Genomic DNA, 18,024 nt, shown 5'->3' on the forward strand with positions numbered 1-18,024 from the left:
AAACGTGATGTGAAGCGCTGTCAGATATTGATATAAGAGATAGCCCTGCGGTTTGCATGTTCCTAAAAAGAAGTGTGGAACTAGTGTTGCCCTGCAGTGCTCTGGTAGGCCCGCCCAATAGGTTACATTTGGAGATCAGTCAACGTTGCTATAAATAGCGGAGAGAGTACATTAGGAGTTACTGTAGAGCAGTTGTGTAACGATTCTCCCCCGTGGTTGTTGTAACACTCTACTAACTACAGTATTAACTACCTGGTCCGTACAGTCAGTCACAGGAGGCAACAGCTCGATTGATTACCCTGCTATCTAATAACTCTTATAATACTAAAGAGAGTGGTCATTTTCCAGCATATCTCAAAGAAAGTTTACAACAAAAAGATTATAAGCTCTGCTAGTTCTCACTGGCATTAATCTATCATCATCATCAAAGATAAACTGGTAACAAGTTCAACCTTTCATTTACTTTAGTTCATGCAGTAATAAGCATTAGCTAAAAGTTAAGTAACAGTTAACTCATGATCTAGTTATATATTTACTAATGCGTTACTATTAGAGTTCATGTTGAGCAAATATGCTATTCTTAGCATATTTAGCTTATTATTAGCATAACCCTCACCCGTGCCATTTCTATATACAAAGGCTTATAACTGTATTAACTAATGTTTATTGATGGGTAATTAATGTTTTACCAATAAACTTTAAAAAGCACATTAAATGGGGATGTATTCATATGGTTGGTCAGTATTGTTGAAGCACTCTTTGACTTTCCACATAAACTTGAAACTAGCACAAAACTCACGACAGGCGAAACCGATCGATGCACCATATTACTATGCAAAAGATTAGCTTTTTCCAAAATCAGAGCCATTCAGCGTTTTGGGACCGTTTGAGGGGAGATATGGAGCAGACAGTGTGTCTCAGTGTAATGAGGTCAGCCTCATGCAACTGGATACAGCTGAATGGAACCAAAAACAATGGCCAGTCAACGGTAAACAACCATCTTATCTTCCCTGGGTTGAGGTGAATGTTGGAGTGTTGCGTGCTACAACCCATTTCAGTTCAATGCCTTCGGCAACACATTTTATTCATCACCGGTCCTCCCCCAACTTCAGAGCTGAATCGTTACAGAAAACGGCCTGACTCATCAGCTAGTTTGATGGACTACCGAGTAACTAAGCACCTGGTCAAAGGTCCTTCCTCATCCCCTGCCGCATTGCTTATGAAAGGCGTCACGTGCAGAAGATCAATTAATCCATCCGCTCATTAAGGATGAGCGGAGAAAGAGGCGGTATGGGAACAACCCTGGAGCTATACGATTACAATCCGGCAATCATCTTATCACGTCCAGCAAGGTCACCCCAGCCCGCGACATCCAGAAACCAGTCCTCTGGTCGGGTAATGAGGATTATGTGCAGCTATGGCATTAAGTCCTGAGGAAGGGGGACTTGGTTAGAAGATGTCTCCGTTTACACTTCCTCTCTCATGGCGCAGCATGTGTGGAAGGCAGAGGGGAGGCCACTGGGTTCACAGAGACGGGCAGTGACTCACGCTGGTGTGATGATGTGACATCATATTCATCAGGACCCGTTCAGTGGAGCTGGGGGGAGCACTCGGGTTTGACGTCTGCTAGTTTAGGGGGGGGGGGGGGGGGGGGGGGGACGTGCGCTGGCAGTGAAACGCTCGCGCTACACACACAGGGTAACTCGTACAAAAAACACTGTGTGACACTGAGCCCGGCTAAAGCTGTTCAAGGCAGAGCTCGGGTATTCTTAACTACTGGCTCAAAAGGCACCACGGTGCCCTGGAGAAAGACAGACTGAGAGGTGAAGTGAGGTAGACGTATCGGGAGAGAGCGAGTGCTGAGTGAACGTCTACGATGGGGGTGTCTAAGTGCTTCATTTTCATCCACGGCGGGCAGGCTGGTTGTCTCTCTCTGTGATCTTTTGCATCAAAAGACGCATCTTAGAATACAGAGCATGCTGAAAGTATCAAGCAAACCTTAAAGTGTACATGCATACGTTCAGCGAGATGGACCAATCGGACTTCCCTGCGATCCAATGGTTTTGCTGACTGGCCTGTAGCAGAAATTGTGCCCTTTTAAACTGTCCCCTTTTATGAAATGAAAACCTGTGCGTTTCAATCTCTCCAACCTAGTGCTGCCTCTCCAACCTGTGTGTTGAGCACTAGCTCAACTAGCACTGGCTAGTACTAGATAGTTCACTAGGAAAACCGATCATGCATCAAAAGCCACCACTGGGCCCAATCCTGACCAGTTTGAAGGGCCAGAACCAGCTCTCCACTGGCTAGTCCTAGTGCTTGCTCTAGCTAGTGCTAGTTGAGCTGCCACAATATGACACTGGCCTATTTCCGTACCACAGCCCAGCATCTCGTCAGGTTTAGCCTGCGGAGGGGCACGGAATAACTGGAACTCCACGTGGCGGCTGCTCCGTTACAGGCGGAGCTGCAACGGGAGATGGATGCCAGGATCAAAGTCATCCCAGTGACGAGATTAGGAAAACGCATCAGGCATCCGAGGCAGCAGCGGGCCAAATCCTCCCCAGTTGGAGCCACGACCACCACCACCACCACCACCACCACCACCACCACCACCACCACCACTACCACCTCGACGGCTCGCCAGCTGACTGACAGGGACATGTGTCAGGCATCATGTCATAGGATATTGTTGTAATCCCCCCCCCCCCCCCCCCCCCAGCAACACCAGGGCTACACCTCATGGAAAAAGGGGGTACCACCACCACACAATCCATAAAGGTCTTTTAACGAGTATGCCATGTAGTCTATCGTGACGAAAGCTTAGTCTTTAGTTTAAAGTTGTGGAACAATGAGATGAGCGAAATACCTCCAAATATACACTTATACAACCATAGCCTACACATTGAGAAGCATAACATCTACGAAATAACCCACTAGCCTACACACTGAGATGAATATGACCTACAATACACCATTATACAACCATAGCCTACACACAGAGATTTTAATCATCTACAAATATCCCACTAGCATACATACTGAGATCTACAGTACACCATTATACAACCATAGCCGACACACTGAAATGTAAATGGATTACAAATATATCAGTATACAACTGTCCTACACAGAGACGTGACCACACATCATATAACTACAGCCTACACAACAAGATGTGCATAACTTACACAAACATCACTACACAACTATTGTCCAAACACAGAGATGTGACCTACACATATCACCACTACACAACTACAGCCTACCTCTACAACAACATGTCTATGTCCTACACAAAGATGTGACTACACATATGACCACTACAGGCAACACAACAAGATGTGTATGACCTTACCAAACATCACTACACACAACTATAATCTAAAAACTGAGATGTGACTTACACCACCACACACACACACACACACACACACACACACACACACACACACAGTAAGACCTAAACCCATGATGCATCACTACACAACCATAGCCTACAAACTGTGCCCGGGTATAGGTGCCACATCGGTGGGTTTCTGCAACTCTACACCATGACATCACTGTGGCCGGCAGCAGCAGCAGCAGCAGCAGCAGGCTACAGCAGCGGCCCGCTCCGTTTACCTGCTGCACACCGACTCACCGAGACGGGCCCTCATCCCCGGCGACCCGCTCCACTCCGGGCTCTGCATCATGCTGCAGCACAACTCTTGGAGAGAGAGAGCGAGAGCGAGCGAGAGCGAGAGAGAGAGAGCAGCGGCAGGCTTCCGTAGAACCTGGAACGAGAGCCCGACTCTGGGCTGCTGCACAGCCCGCCTGCTGCTGCTGTCGTTACCGGGAACTTTTCCACCCGAGGATGCTGCTATATCGTCTCGCAAATACACTGACCACCGTTAATTACACACTTGCTAACGCGTTTATCTGGATGATGCATAGGGGGGAGGGCGAATTATTGTTTCTTCAGATCAGAGCCGCTGCTGTTGAAATAGCACCATATGCCTCATACAGCCTGGATGTAGAAGCCCATAATAACAGGATCGGGGACTGGTCATCATAGACCGGGTCTTCATCAGGGTTAGGATTCACGGATCACAGTAGACCCCCGGATGACATCATAAATGTGACTACAGCCGGTCAGCTCACGGTGCGGTACACACAGGGAACCCGCATCAGACCAGGGGGCCGACAGGGTCTGGCTCCCGGTCTGTTGAGGGTCTCCGGAAGACAAAAGGTCTAGGGGTACTGAAGCTACCCCCGCGGTGGAAGCGCGTCGTGTGCTTCCATCACATCCACCTGTCCCGTCCTTCTCACAGACACAATACCCCTAGCGACGAGGAGGAGGAGGAGGAGGACGGAGGAGGACTCACCCAGGACCCCAGACGTGCTGGGTGGCGGGCCGGCGTGCGACTCGTGCTTCTCTCCCTCCCCCTGCGACCGGTGTCGGTGCCGCGAGCCCTCGGCGGCGCCGTCGGTCGCGGAGCCCGCCGCCCCCGTGTCGGGCATGCTCTCGCTCAGCGGACGGACGATATTCTCCGGTAAACGGTGGGGTGGTGTCGCATCTCAGGGAGGCGAAACATGGATCTCTTGCGGCGGCAACTTGGTCCGTGATCGAGGGTGATGCGGATGTGAAAGTGAAGTGAAGGTTGTTGTGGGAAGCGGGATGCGCGGGGAGATTGATGGCGCGCGCCTGGGTTTCACTGTTGAGGAGGGACAAAGAGAGAGGGGGGCTGGTCGAGGCACACACACACACACACACTTACACACCCCCACACACACAGTCACACACACATAGGCTATAAACGCACACACACAAACGCTCTCTCAGACATCACACATCACACATCATGCGTGTGCACGTCCTTCCGCACCTGCGTGCACAACCAGCACACACATGCATGCACCGGAAACAGTACCCCATCCTTTAAGATGCTGATTAATGCCCTCAAATGACCTCTGGCAGCTGTCACATTGCACTGCCAGGAATTTTATTATCAGGATTTATATCAGGGGGGTACATGCAAAGCTTTCATGCAAGATCAACAGAGGTATTTGATAAAAAAGAAATAGGCAATGATGTGGATCAAATAAAAAATATTTTATTATGTATAATATATACTCTATATAAATATATTATATATAATTATAATACTTAATAATATTGTCAATGTAAATAATCACACATTTTATATACCCACACGCACAGACTCATAAATATATGGATATTTATCTATTCCATTTTCATTACAATAAAGAGATGCGTAACTCTTGTGTATCCTATACCTTATGAACACTCCCCCGTATCACCCCAGTAAACCCAGTTAAGCAGGCCCCTGCAGTCCAGCGGCCGCAACTCGGAGATGCCAACGACCCTCTGGAAGGAGACTAACTTATTTATCAACGCAGAAAATATCTTACTGGTTAAATGTTTTAGTGAGACCCCAGGGACGAGCCTTCCTTCTCCTGAACGACGCACGACAGACACCTCATCCACAACAACCTACCATCTGGTATTGTTCTATCATCTTTATACTGCGACACATAAACACATGGCTTACATGAATTAAGATGTAAAACAAAAATTAAACTGCAAGTTAGTCAGTCTGCAAGTCTGTCCGCATACGTCCTGCATGCATCAACATCAGAGTTCCTCACATGTTGTTTTTCTTCTCAGAACAACACATTGTGTGCCGTATCTGTAAATGTGCGCGTTTGTTTACCTTGCATCCACGTGTGTTTGTTTAGTTAAGTGTAGAAGCGCCAGGGGCGGTAATAAACACTCTGATTAACGGTTGGTTTTTCCGCATATGTTCTGGGGGAACAAAGACGTCCCTTTGTTGACGGTGCCTAATGAGCTCAGTGAGGTGGTCCTGCACACAGTCAGGCCTCATCCATTATTAAGGTATCGGGTTCGGCTGCGCCTCTCCATGTACGCCCACTCCATCTATTACCTGTTCGCCCCGCCGCTCTGGGGACACGGTCCCTGCCACTGGTCAGACCCCTGCACCACACCTACCCTGAGTGGGGTTCAGAGGGGAGAGACACCTAGTACACAAGCACTTTCGCATTTATTGCTTACTCACCATTCCACTCGGCTGACAGCTGCAGAAGGGCAGTGGCACACACGTACACACACGTACACACACACACACACACACACACACACACACACACACACACACACACACACACACACACACACACACACACACACACACTATTGTGCACTCTTGTATTTATACCTATGGGTGTGCGGTTTCAATAGGCTTGAAGGGACCACAATAGCAGTAAGAAATGTTCACTCCGAATTCACTTTAAGACTAAGGGGAGGATACTAGGGTAATTGTGCTGTGAATCCGAAATCAAGTTTGTGTATTTGTTTCAAAATGCATATACACTCATATCTCCTTAACTGAAACTTAAAGTTTTTTTGAAATATACAAACTTTTCTTTCAAAAAAACAATTTAAAATAAATATTGAACATAAACCAAAGAAAAAAATACCACCAAAGTCCTTAATTCGAATATGAATTGCCCTGCTTGAACCTTGACCCCGTCTTCCAGACAACAATACGCCATCGTGTGGGCAGTCAGTACATCAAATACACGTTTATAGTTTAAAATCAAATTAATTGATTTGATAAATGATTTGATCGGAAGACGTTGCATACATTTGGGGATGAAGATTTAAAAGAGGGAACAATAATTATATTAGATATCTTTATTAAATGCAGACATTTTCACAGAAATAAAATCACAGCATTAATAAAATGTTGGCATTGGGGATGTAAATGACACATTCACTGGGGATAGAACACACTCTCCCATCACAAAGTTTCATAAAATAATAAACTAGGATTAGGAATAAACCATGGTGAGAATGCATTTGTTCCCAATATCCTAAAACGGCTACTAATGTTGTAGTTCTACTATCTACGGCCTTCACTCACTATGTGCTTTCAACAGGACACGAAAGGCCCCACAAAAACATACGAGCAACACCCAGAATGTCAAGTCTATCCAGAGAGATTATTCAAATTATTTTCATGTAAATAATATTTATAAAAATAGATTTAAAAAACCATTGTCTGCATGCATTATCAGACATCTCTGCACAGGTCGACTCAACCCCCTCAGGTCATTAAATGGAGAATAAGAGTTCGGTCTAAGAGCTCGGTCACCACCGCTGTACACAATTCATAATACGTTCTAAGAGCTCGCGACACACACACACACACACACACACACACACACACACACACACACACACACACACACACACACACACACACACACACACACACACACACACACACACACACACACACACACACACACACACACACACACACACACACACACACACACACACACCTCATTCGGCCTTGAGGGCGTACAGCACGTCGTCCTGGCTGACGTTGAGCCGGACCCTCTGCAGGACCCCCAGCCGGCTGGGCTCCAGCAGCAGCAGGCGGCAGGCCCCCAGCCGCTGGCACGCGGCCAGGGCCTCGGACACGCTGGGGGGCTGCAGGCCCTCCACGCGGCACAGGGCCTGGTGCTGCACCAACACCTGCCCGGGGGACGACGGGGACGACAAGCGGGTTAGAGACGGTAAAGGCTCCACGGGGGTAGAGCGCATTAGGGGATGGAGGGACGAAGGGGTCGACGGAAAACACATCGATTCGATTTAACAACGCGTTTTCTCTTTAATGATCGAATATTCATTTGCCCTTAATCACAGGTACGGTCTCAAAGGGCTTAACAGGCCGGGTGTTTTGGTCGTTTTAAAAGCGGAACATCGGTCGTGTTTCTAGTGTGGCTGTGATCCCCCCCCCGGGGGGTGAAGAGGAGAGCCTCACCTGCTGGAAGGTGGCCTCCTCCAGACCCAGCCGACGGAACTCCATCAGCACGGACCGCAGGAAGAGCTGCTCCTGGATGGACGCACACCTGGACACATGCACACACACACACACACACCTTAAACCCACTGAATATAGGCCATACAAAAATTCTGACCGGCTTAGCGGAGGATTTCTGATACAGTTGCCAATTCCTCTTCATAATCCGTTTTTTTTTAATTTTTGTTCGGGAGGGGTTGGGGGTCATATATTTAACAACAATACTAATTTGATTCTTGAACGAAAACAGGAAGTCAGGTGACCCCGTCAAGTTCACCTTCTCATTCATCTCATCGTTGCCAGACGTCACCATGGGAACGAGGTCACACACACACACACACACACACACACACACACACACACACACACACACACACACACACACACACACACACACACACACACACACACACACACACACACACACACACACACACACACACACACACACACACACACACCGCCCGCCCCCACCCATCACTCCAGACTTCAACCTGTTCACCTTCCCCCAACTAACAATCTATTCCCCCTACCCACAACCTTTTTAGCTTTTAAGAATTAATTTACTCCCGTACATGATTACTAACTATTAATTGTTGAAGTATGCTTTGTCACGGGAAAAAATAAAGTCCTTTGAATTTAATTGACACGAGACAGAGAAACTAAAGCGACATCGGAGGTCTGAACACCTCACCTGATGGCCGTCACGTAGGCAGAGGAGAACATCTCGTCGAGCGCCTGCATCACGTGACTCATCCCAACCAATCCGGGAGCGCCTGGGTCCAGAGAGGTGTGTTCGCAGATCTCCGTTGCCCGGCGACAGATGTCCAAACAGCGGCGGGCATCGCCGGACAGGGCGGCCACCTGTGATGGAAGAGGAAGGGCGGCCATTACAGATGGGAGAGGAAGGGCGGCCATTACAGATGGGAGAGGAAGGGCGGCCATTACAGATGGGAGAGGAAGGGCGGCCATTACAGATGGACTCCAATATAAGCCGTCACAACAACAGCCTGGACCCAAGGTAGCCTGGGAACCGGACAAATCTTGCCGGCTCCGGTTTAATTTGCTCCGCAGAAAATGTCTGGCTCCACCAATCACCACCATTTATTTAACATGAGGCGGGATAAATATGATGACGTTGCAGGAGAGGGCCTTAGAGGTATTTAAACCACAACAACAAAGATGGCTGCCGCCGATGCAGAATGGTCCGTGTTGATTCCGTATAGAGACAGTATAGAGCTTTCCCTTGGAAAGTGATAGGTTCCAGACTAATTACAGTTTGCAATTCGTCGAGCGATTCCAGGCTAGATTCCAGTGCCCTTTAACGTCAATATCTGGCAAGGGCTATTCTCAGGAATAAGAGCTGAGATTAATTATCTCAAGTCTGTGTCCTTGTTGAGCCAAATTTATATAGTTTCTGCTGCTGGTAACAAAAATGTCAAAGAATAGTGATTCTCTGCAGAAGACCAATCTACCCCCACCAAAGGCTTGTGTGTAAACCAACAGCTGACGCCAAGGACGCTGAGCCCCTCATCTCTACAGTACGATAAAAACAAACAATTGAAACACCAGGTAGTGAGTTGCTCGAGGGCAGGACTGCAGATCAGCTCCCTACATCAGCGACCGGGTGGAGTGAGGAGCAGGGATGGTCGGCGAGAGTCACACGCGCATAACGCCGAGTGCTGCGAGACCGTACCTTTCTGGAGACCAGCTGGAGCGCGTCCTCCTCGAAGGCCTTCACCTTGTTCAGCCTGGACATGATGATCTGCTGCAGCTGCTTGAAGCTGTACGGCTGGAACGACATCCTCGTCAGGCCCTGGGAGAGGAGAGGAGAGGAGAGGAGAGGAGAGGAGAGGAGAGGAGAGGCTTAGAGCAGGAGGCAAGAGCGCTGAGTTGTTACCAGAAGGTTGCTAGTTCAATCTTCGGCTCCTCCTAACCGATCGTCCCTGAGCAAGATACTTGCTCCCGACGAGCCGGCTGGCTGTGTGTGATTGTGTCTTTGAATCCTGCTTTGGAGAAAAGACTCAAGAGAGGCATACATTTAATAAAGAAATCCCTGTGTACGCACAGTACTAGAAAATAAAAAAGGTGCACTCGTACTTTTCCACCTCCCAACCCCTGGGCGAAGCGGGGTCAACCCATACTGGGTGTGTCTGCACGTATGTGCGCGTGTGCGTGTGTCTGTATGTGTGCGTCTCTTTTTGTGTCTGTATGTGTGCGTCTCTGTGTGTGTGACTCCTCACCAGTCTGCTGGCCACCCTGTTGATCATGATCCTCTCGGGCAGGTCCATGGTGTTGGCGATGGTGAGGACCACCAAGCGGCCGTGACGCCGCGTGGGCCAGTCGAACAGGTTGTACATCACGTTCTGCTTCCTGGTCCACAGCAGGTCCAGCTGAGGTCCGGACAGACGGGACGAGACAGTGAGACCGCCATTCAATGTATACGAGACCGCCAATCATGGTATATGACGTGTGGGTGTATAGATGGATGGATCAATCCATCCATATACATTTGGAGGGGGTCGCCAAATGGCCCGCCATGAATGAATGTGAATGAGTGAATCACTCCCACATGGATCGCCATTGTACTCAAAGCATATTACAGAGGGCATTTACTTTAAGACTTACCAAAGACCAACATTAAACCACAAGGATCATATGCATGAAAATGAATCACGAGACAGTTACTACTGCAGCGCTGGAGACAGTGGGTCAGGACCACGGGGCCCCAGACAGACAGACAGACAGACAGACAGACAGACAGACAGACAGACAGACAGACAGACAGACAGACAGACAGACGGCCTCACCTCGTCCACCAGCAGCACGGTGCTCTCCTTCTTTGGTCCGGCGTGGCTGAACCTCTTCTCCAGCAGGGCGGCTGCGTGGTCCGGGGTGGCCTTCTGCCCCGTCAGCTTCTGCACAGATGACACGGGGGGGGGGGGGGGGGGGGGGTCAGAGACCATCTTAATGAAGGATCAATGCTGTTTATGCCATGTCTAAATGCCTCAGAGCTCAGTGATCGAACACATTTAAGACTCATGTTGGGAACGGGAGTGAACAAGATTTGTATTTTATTTGATCCTTTATTTAGCCAGGAAGATCCCGTTGAGATACAAGATGTCTTCATTGTTCATTAGTTCAGCTCTTTAGTTCAATATTTCATTGTTTTAGTAGTAGCATATAATGCTTTCTTTTCACACACAACTATCGATGCACAAACACCAACTGGCTACACTCAATTCTTTCCCTCTTCTCTAGAGAAAGTGATGACTTCAAAAGCTAGAGACACCCTTGATTCTGGTGATCTACTCGTCCAATCAGATTGGGTTTAACCACACTGAGCACTGCTGACAAAAATGACCGAAGGACCCCCCCTTGGTTCAATCCCAGGTGAGTTCCTCAAACCACGGTTTGTACAACACTATGGAAACGTCCCCTCGCTCACCTGCAGGATCTGCACGTAGGCCTGGTGGGGGTCCGTCATCTTCATGCCGTTGATCTCGATGAAGTTGAAGGCGGGGATGTCGTCCGCGTCGGAGGCCCGCTGCAGAGAGCGGATCACCTCGTGCACCGTGGCCGTCTTACCCGTGCCCGGGACCCCCGAGATGTACATGCACCTGAACACACACACACACACACACACACTTTTTATTTGACCAGGAAAAGGTCCCATTGAGTTACAGTAACTTCACCCAGGGAGTCCTGGCCAAGAAAGACGGCAGAAAGTTTCAGAATACACAAAAGACAAGACAAGGCTACACACTACACCACTAATGACAAACTACACACACTAGAATGCAAGACATTACACTTAATATCAAGCTAAGGTATAACAAGCTAATACAAACATACAGCTAAAAGGGCATCAGGTTAATTTTAAATCGGGGTTGATTTTAAAAAGGTTTTTAAAAGTATTGAGCGGTGGGAGTGATTCTAGATTTAAGCTGACACACGCGCTGTGCGTCTCTATACATCGTGTCAGGTCTCTCTGGTAGGATGTAAACAGAGGGTTTGAATTAAGATATTCTTCTTACCCTCCGGTCCCGTCCATAACCTTGCTCTCCACAAAGTTGTAGATGTCCTGGAACTCCTGCTCGCGGCAGGGGAGGGACTCTGGCACTGACGACACGTGGAGCCTGGACATGGACAGATGGCAACACACAGACTTTACAGCAAACCATTACAGACTCTACGAAGTGATGGGTGCTTTGCCGTTCAATCAACATAACCGAGGGAGGGGAAAGGTATATTGCATCGCATTAGATCGATGAGCTATGTTCCTTATGGGTTTTCCTCATTTCAAATGAATGAAGCCATATCACAACAAACATAACAGGAAGAATCAAGAATTAAAGACAAACTATTTCTGACCACTAGCAGTCTATAGTCTCCAGCGCAACGTTGATGGAGTCCTCATCCAAAACATAACATGGGTTGTGAAGCGGGTGTGTGTGACTTTATAATGCATCAGGAAAGGGCCTTGACACACACACACACACACACACACACACACACACACACACACACACACACACACACACACACACACACACACACACACACACACACACACACACACACACACACACACACACACACACACAGTCTCCCCCTCCTCACCGGGCCCGGGCCTCCTCCAGGGCGCTCCCGGGCTGTCTGGCCGGCAGGGAGCGGCTCGGGATACTGGGCGTGGCATGGCGAGGGGTGCGAGGCGTCGTGGGCGTGGCCTATGGATCACAATAGCAATGGGTTACGTTTGATCCCAGCATCCCTCGTGTACTGCTTCTGCCCTCCATCTGAACCCAAGATACCGAGGAAGGCCCCCCCAACGTACCTTCTTCACGGGTGTTTTGCGTGGCGTGCGCATGGAAGCCTGGCTCTTCCGTGCGGAGCGGGGGGTTCGAGGCGGCACCACCGCCGCTCCGCGTTTGCTCTTCTTGGCGACGATTTCGTCGTCGCTGTCCAACCTCGCGCAGAACTCCTCCTCCTCCTCCTCCTCTTCCTCCTGCGGCGGCTCCTCCTCCTCCTCCTCGTCGCTGCTGCTCCGGAGCTCCTTGACGGACGGGAGGAACTCGTCGCTGTCGTCTCCGTCGGAGTGAACGTCGTCCAGTAGACTCCTGGAGGGAGACGCTCACAGATCAGAGCCGCGCGGTCCCAGAAGGAAGAGACGCCAACATATACGAGGACGAAAGACTTAAGTAAAAAAAACCAAAAAAAAACAAAAAACACACAGGACGTCCCCGCCTACACCCCTAAAAAAAATAAAACGGAACTCCACTGGGAGGACCCGGGGATCGAACCAGCAACCCTCCAGCAGCACAGCCGAGCCGCCCCACCTCCTGAGCCCCACCGAGACACTCACAGCTGCTTCCTGATCCGAGAGGACACCAGCTGGGCGGACTTCCTCCTGGAGGTCCGCGGGGTGGGGGCCGCGGGCTCCATGGGCGAGTTCTCGTTCTCCTCCGCTCTGTGGACGAACGGCCAGCAGGGGGCGGGGTTAGTGAGGCCAGGCACTCGGACCACCTCACTCACTCTGAGCCGTGGTAAAATACAAGGAACACCAACCAGAGCTTCTACGGGAGCAAAGGACGGAAAGTGATCCTTTTTTCAAAGTAAAAGACCATTTGAAAAGGAGAAGCTACCGGCATTAATGGGACTTTTAAATGGTTTCCATGTTTGCCTTGTATTATATAGTAGTAGTTGTGTTGGAGGTACTTACAGCACTCCAAGAGAGTGTTCCTTGGCGGCCCGTTCTGCCCTCCTGGAAGGTGTGGACGCTCTTATGTCAGAGAGAACAGCCAAAGGCAGGGTCAGGTGACGTTACAGAGATAAGATACATTGTGTATAAAATACATGTGCCATCAAACAGACATCAGACGTCGTCTCCATGGGTGAACCTCCTGTCTGCATCCACTGAGGGTTTTGAGAGACCCCCCCCTCAGAAAGATACCCCCGTCGTGAACACAACACCCCACACGTGCACCCCGCAAACCTCTAAATGTGTTTGGAAATTGTGAGATCAACCAGGATGAAGGGCACAAAACAGGAGAACTCAGTTGAACGGTTCGACATAAAGTAAACCTCGCTTTTGGACGTAGTCTGACCGAGATTTGAAGGCGCCAATTAAAATCAGGCAATGAAACGTTCCTTTAACATGTGATACGACTCCAATGCGTGTTTATTGCTATAAATAATAAAGCTCTAAGGAAGCCTCCCTGTCGATCAACCGTCCACTGCTCGTGTTTTCCCCGTGACATCAACTCATGAAACCGGGTCCGTGATCGGTGCCAGCGAAAAACGGGAGCACCCGCCTCCACCAGGCTAGTGACTCACTTCTGCCCCCTGGTGGCATGGTTTCTCCTGGGGGTGGCCTGCCTCCTGGGAGTCAGTTTCAGCCCCATGTCAAACACCTCGTCCTCCAGGGAGGCCACGCCACACAGCTCCCTGGAAGAGGCCGCAGTGAGTCTTCGACACGGCGGCGGATCGCAGGAGGAGCCAGACCGTATTTGGATTTACATTTAGCAGACGCTTTTATCCAAAGCGACTTACAATAAGTACGTTTGGCAGAAGAAGGTGAAACAATGCATCTCTGACAGTAAAGATGTTCATAGAACCAGGTGCCAAGCACTAGAAATCACTCGGGTAACCCATTCCCCGTACACAACAGAGATAGCTAGGATCAGATGCTACACGATGCTAGAACCTCTACTCTTAAGTGAGAAAGTTTGCCACAAAAAGCATGTTTCGGAATAATCAACTTGGTATTAAAAATTAGAAAAAGGTAAACAAGGATTTTCTGGACAAAAACAAACTAATATACAAAAGGAAACGACTTCAAATCCATCAGTGTAGGATGAACGGTTAGTCGTCCTCATTAACTGCTCAAATAAAACGGTAGCATGTGGATCAGCAGAATGAACAGCACGATACCAATAGGACTCCTAAACCCAGGACTCTGATGGGTGCCCCCCACTCCTAAACCCAGGTCCCTGATGGGTGCCCCCCCCTCCTAAACCCAGGTCCCTGATGGGTGCCCCCCACTCCTAAACCCAGGCCCCTGATGGGTGCCCCCCCCTCCTAAACCCAGGCCCCTGGCCCCTGATGGATGCCCCCCCCCCCCCCACACTCACCTGTCAGAGTCCTGCAGAGCGGTCTCCGGCGAACTGTCCCCCCCCAGGCTCGTGTAGCTCAGGACCGGCTTCATGCTCTGGGAGCCCCAGGACCCAGCGGACCTCGAGGTCTTCCTGGCGGGGGTCAGGCCGCCGGGCAGGGACATGAGGCGGGTCAGGGTCGTGGCCGAGCGCTGGACCATCAGCACGTCCTGGTCCAGGTCCTGGTCCAGGAGCTGGCAGAGGCCCTCGTCCCCGTCCATCAGGCTCTTCCTAGGACCTGGGGGGGGGGGGGGGGGGGGGGGGGGAGTGACGAGGTCTAAATAAGCGCCAATTCTTTCCAGAGTTTCACGAGGATTTTCTCCTTTGCACCTCCCCGTCATTTCACTGGCTGTGAGCGGTCACGATAGGAACTCCCAAAAATACATAAATAGGCGCTTGCTTGCGTCTCTGTGCCGTAGTGGTAGCAGCCATCCTCAGGCATCTGACAACACCACTCATTAAGCAAAATAAACCGAGTAACCGGAAGGCTGCTGGTTCGATCCCCGGCTCCTCGTAGCCGAGCGTCGAGGACACCTTTCCTGCCGACGACGTGGCTGTCGCCTGGCATGGTTGACTCTGCCGTCGGTGTGTGATTGTGTATGAATTGTTGCATAACGCCCTGCTAAATGTAAGGAGAAGGCTCTCTTATAGTTCACTCCAGACTCGCATAGTATACCATCACAAAACCTCACGGCTTCAATCATCTCCTTCGGTCTTAACTTCCCTCGAGGCCCCGAATGTAATCTAAACGTAAACGACAGCATCATGCCCCCTGAAGAAACACTCACTGCTGAGCTCCAGCTTCTTGCGCACGCCGGGGGTCCGCGCAACGCAGGACCTCCGCTTGCCGCTCAGGCACTTGGAGGCGGAAATCTTGGAGGCCGAGTGCATCGACTCCGCCTCCGCCGCCGCCGCCACCATCTTCCCGGCGCTCGCCGTGCCCCGGACGCCGTGCCCGCCCGCGGCCGCCGCCCGGTTCATGACCATGGGGTCCGGCGTGGGCAGGGCCCGCCGGGAGGGCGCCCTCGACCGGGGGGTCGCCGCCAGGGCGGGGGAGCAGGGCGGCGAGGGGGGAAGGGCCGGACGGAGGCGGCCGGGGGTGGGGACGAGGCGGGGCGCGGCGGCGGCGGCGGCGGTCTCGATCTGCTCGGGCGTCACCGCCTTGAAGACCTTGGTGTTCCAGGAGAGCTTCACGTACAGCACTTCCTGTCGGTCGACGTCGGGGAACGACGCATCCGCCGGAATGAACTTCACCTGCAGAGGAGGAGGAGGAGGAGGAGGAGGAGGAACATGTTGGAGCACGATGGCCATGGCTAGGATATGTAACTCCCTCTACCCTGCGATCACTTCGAAGGGAAAGGTTTAGGCTTCAGCGGCGCTGAACTAGATCCCTGTTCACGATGGGGCGTCCCAAACTGACAACGCTACCGCTACCTAGATTCAGCTTTACCATTGCACAGCTAATTGTGATCGCTGCGTTTAACCGATCTCTAGGAGCAGTGGGCGCCTGGGGACCCACTCCAGGTCTACGGCCAGTGGCAGGCACAACGGCAGTGGCAGGCACACGCATGTTTGGTGTTGGATGAAACCGGAGGACATCCGCGGGAAGAACTGAATCCGTGACGCAACAGTGTTGACGGCTGCTGTGAGAAAGATAGAGATTTCATATTTTGAAAGACAAAGCCATCGCTGTCCACGTAAAGCCCAAGAATGGAAGCAGCTGACTTTTTTTGGAAAGCAATAAAAGCCGACGCCAAGGATTGATTCCATTACTGATCAGACGAAATTCGATGATGCTTCAGAGCACTTGTTCTCAAATGGGGGTACGTTGCAGTAATGCAGGGGTTATCCAGAAAGAAATAGAAAATAGCCAACTATCTTTAAGGGTCACTTCTGAAAGCTTCCGCTTTGTGTCAGTGAACTAGTGTTCTACTCAAAGGGAGAACACTAGTAGAAAAGGTTTGAGAACCTTTAAAATGCTTTAGAGCATTTCGGGATTTCAGTCATAAGTAAAACCTTCCAATAGGAGAGGGTTGACTGATGTAAAAGGTAGAGGCCCCGCTTAAATGAACCAGCCACCCTTCCTCACCTGCACGGTGTTGAGGATGGACTCCACATCGATCTCGTCCTCACAGGTGGGGCCCTCGTAGTAGAAGATCTCCTGCGGGTGCGGCTCCCTGCCCAGCAGTTTCAACTTGTTCGGGGGGACTTCGCCCACACGGGCAAACCACTGAACCAGAGCCTTCTTCTTCTTGTCATTCTCTGAGGAACACAACACAATGATTCAAGTAAAGACTAACCCATTATGGTCGGGTGTTTTGATGATTTTGCATTTCTTAATGATTTGCACTGAAAATAACCACGTCTTTAGGGTTGATAGGCTGATATGGGCCTTGCTACTGTCAGAAGGAACCACACGTGTGCCTTGTTGTGTCGTCTCCTACCGATGAGCTTCGTGACCTTTGCCACGTAGGGGTGGTCGTCATCCACGCCTTCTATCAGGATGTACTGCCCGTTGGTGATCACGGTGGTACGGGGCAGGTCCTCCAGGCTGATGTGCAATGAGCTTCAGATACAAAAAGACAAAAACAGAATGGACATTTGTCAGTGAAGATCAACTGAATCGTTCAAAGAAAGATCACTATGATACAAGTACAACCGGAAAACGGCTTGTTGTCGCTACTCACTCATATTCGTCGGTCTTTAACTTCCTATCGTGGCTCACGGGCAAGCCGCCCCACTTGTAGATCCGTCGCAGCCTGTTTCTGGTCAAGTACCTGGCCATCTTTACTTGCTAAAAACGCCAAACGGAAGACAGATATAGCGAATAACTACACTTGTTTAAGATGATAACGAGGCTCGGAGACGTGCCCGCGTTCTTTCAAACTAACCTCGACTCGACGTGGACTTCAGATACCGCGGTTCCCGCGAAAACCGCGTCATTTCAGTCATATAAAGTGCTGGACCAATCAGGGCCGCCT

General features: G+C 50.3%; 2 protein-coding genes across 3 annotated transcripts in view; both read right to left on the bottom strand.

The window, feature by feature from the left end:
- LOC132469701 (anoctamin-8-like) overlaps positions 1-5,037 on the bottom strand; it is a 39,245-nt gene extending 34,208 nt beyond the window's left edge. Inside the window, exon 1 of the mRNA XM_060067702.1 lies at positions 4,362-5,037. Within this exon, the coding sequence (XP_059923685.1) occupies positions 4,362-4,497 (136 nt within the window). The 5' untranslated portion in view covers positions 4,498-5,037. The remainder of the gene's footprint in view (positions 1-4,361) is intronic.
- Positions 5,038-6,697: 1,660 nt separating this feature from the next.
- On the bottom strand, positions 6,698-18,009 carry orc1 (origin recognition complex, subunit 1). Of its 2 annotated transcripts, XM_060067704.1 has the most exons (18): positions 17,731-18,009; positions 17,488-17,609; positions 17,133-17,305; positions 15,832-16,297; positions 15,023-15,281; positions 14,226-14,336; positions 13,612-13,671; positions 13,255-13,359; positions 12,727-13,009; positions 12,513-12,619; positions 11,927-12,028; positions 11,338-11,509; positions 10,700-10,807; positions 10,133-10,282; positions 9,586-9,705; positions 8,584-8,753; positions 7,851-7,938; positions 6,698-7,561 (listed from the first exon to the last, which is right to left on the bottom strand). In XM_060067704.1, exons 1-18 carry the CDS (start codon positions 17,826-17,828, stop codon positions 7,367-7,369), a joined length of 2,889 nt encoding a protein of 962 aa, XP_059923687.1. In that variant the 5' UTR covers positions 17,829-18,009; the 3' UTR covers positions 6,698-7,366. The 2 variants fall into 2 exon arrangements, with proteins under 2 accessions (XP_059923687.1, XP_059923688.1); XM_060067705.1 differs by lacking the exon at positions 14,226-14,336.
- Between the last annotated feature and the right edge of the window lie 15 nt (positions 18,010-18,024).

The sequence above is a fragment of the Gadus macrocephalus genome, chromosome 12 (genome assembly GCF_031168955.1).
Source record: "Gadus macrocephalus chromosome 12, ASM3116895v1".
In the NCBI taxonomy this organism is placed as follows: Eukaryota; Metazoa; Chordata; class Actinopteri; order Gadiformes; family Gadidae; genus Gadus; species Gadus macrocephalus.

Excerpts from the sequence above, each read along its gene's own strand:
- orc1 (XM_060067704.1), bottom strand. The coding sequence starts at position 17,828 with ATGGCCAGGTACTTGACCAGAAACAGGCTGCGACGGATCTACAAGTGG. Across the intron at positions 14,337-15,022 it reads GCTCTGCAGGACTCTGACAG|GGAGCTGTGTGGCGTGGCCT; the intron begins GTGAGTGTGGGG and ends GGCCTCTTCCAG. Across the intron at positions 13,672-14,225 it reads CATGCCACCAGGGGGCAGAA|AGCGTCCACACCTTCCAGGA; the intron begins GTGAGTCACTAG and ends CTCTGACATAAG.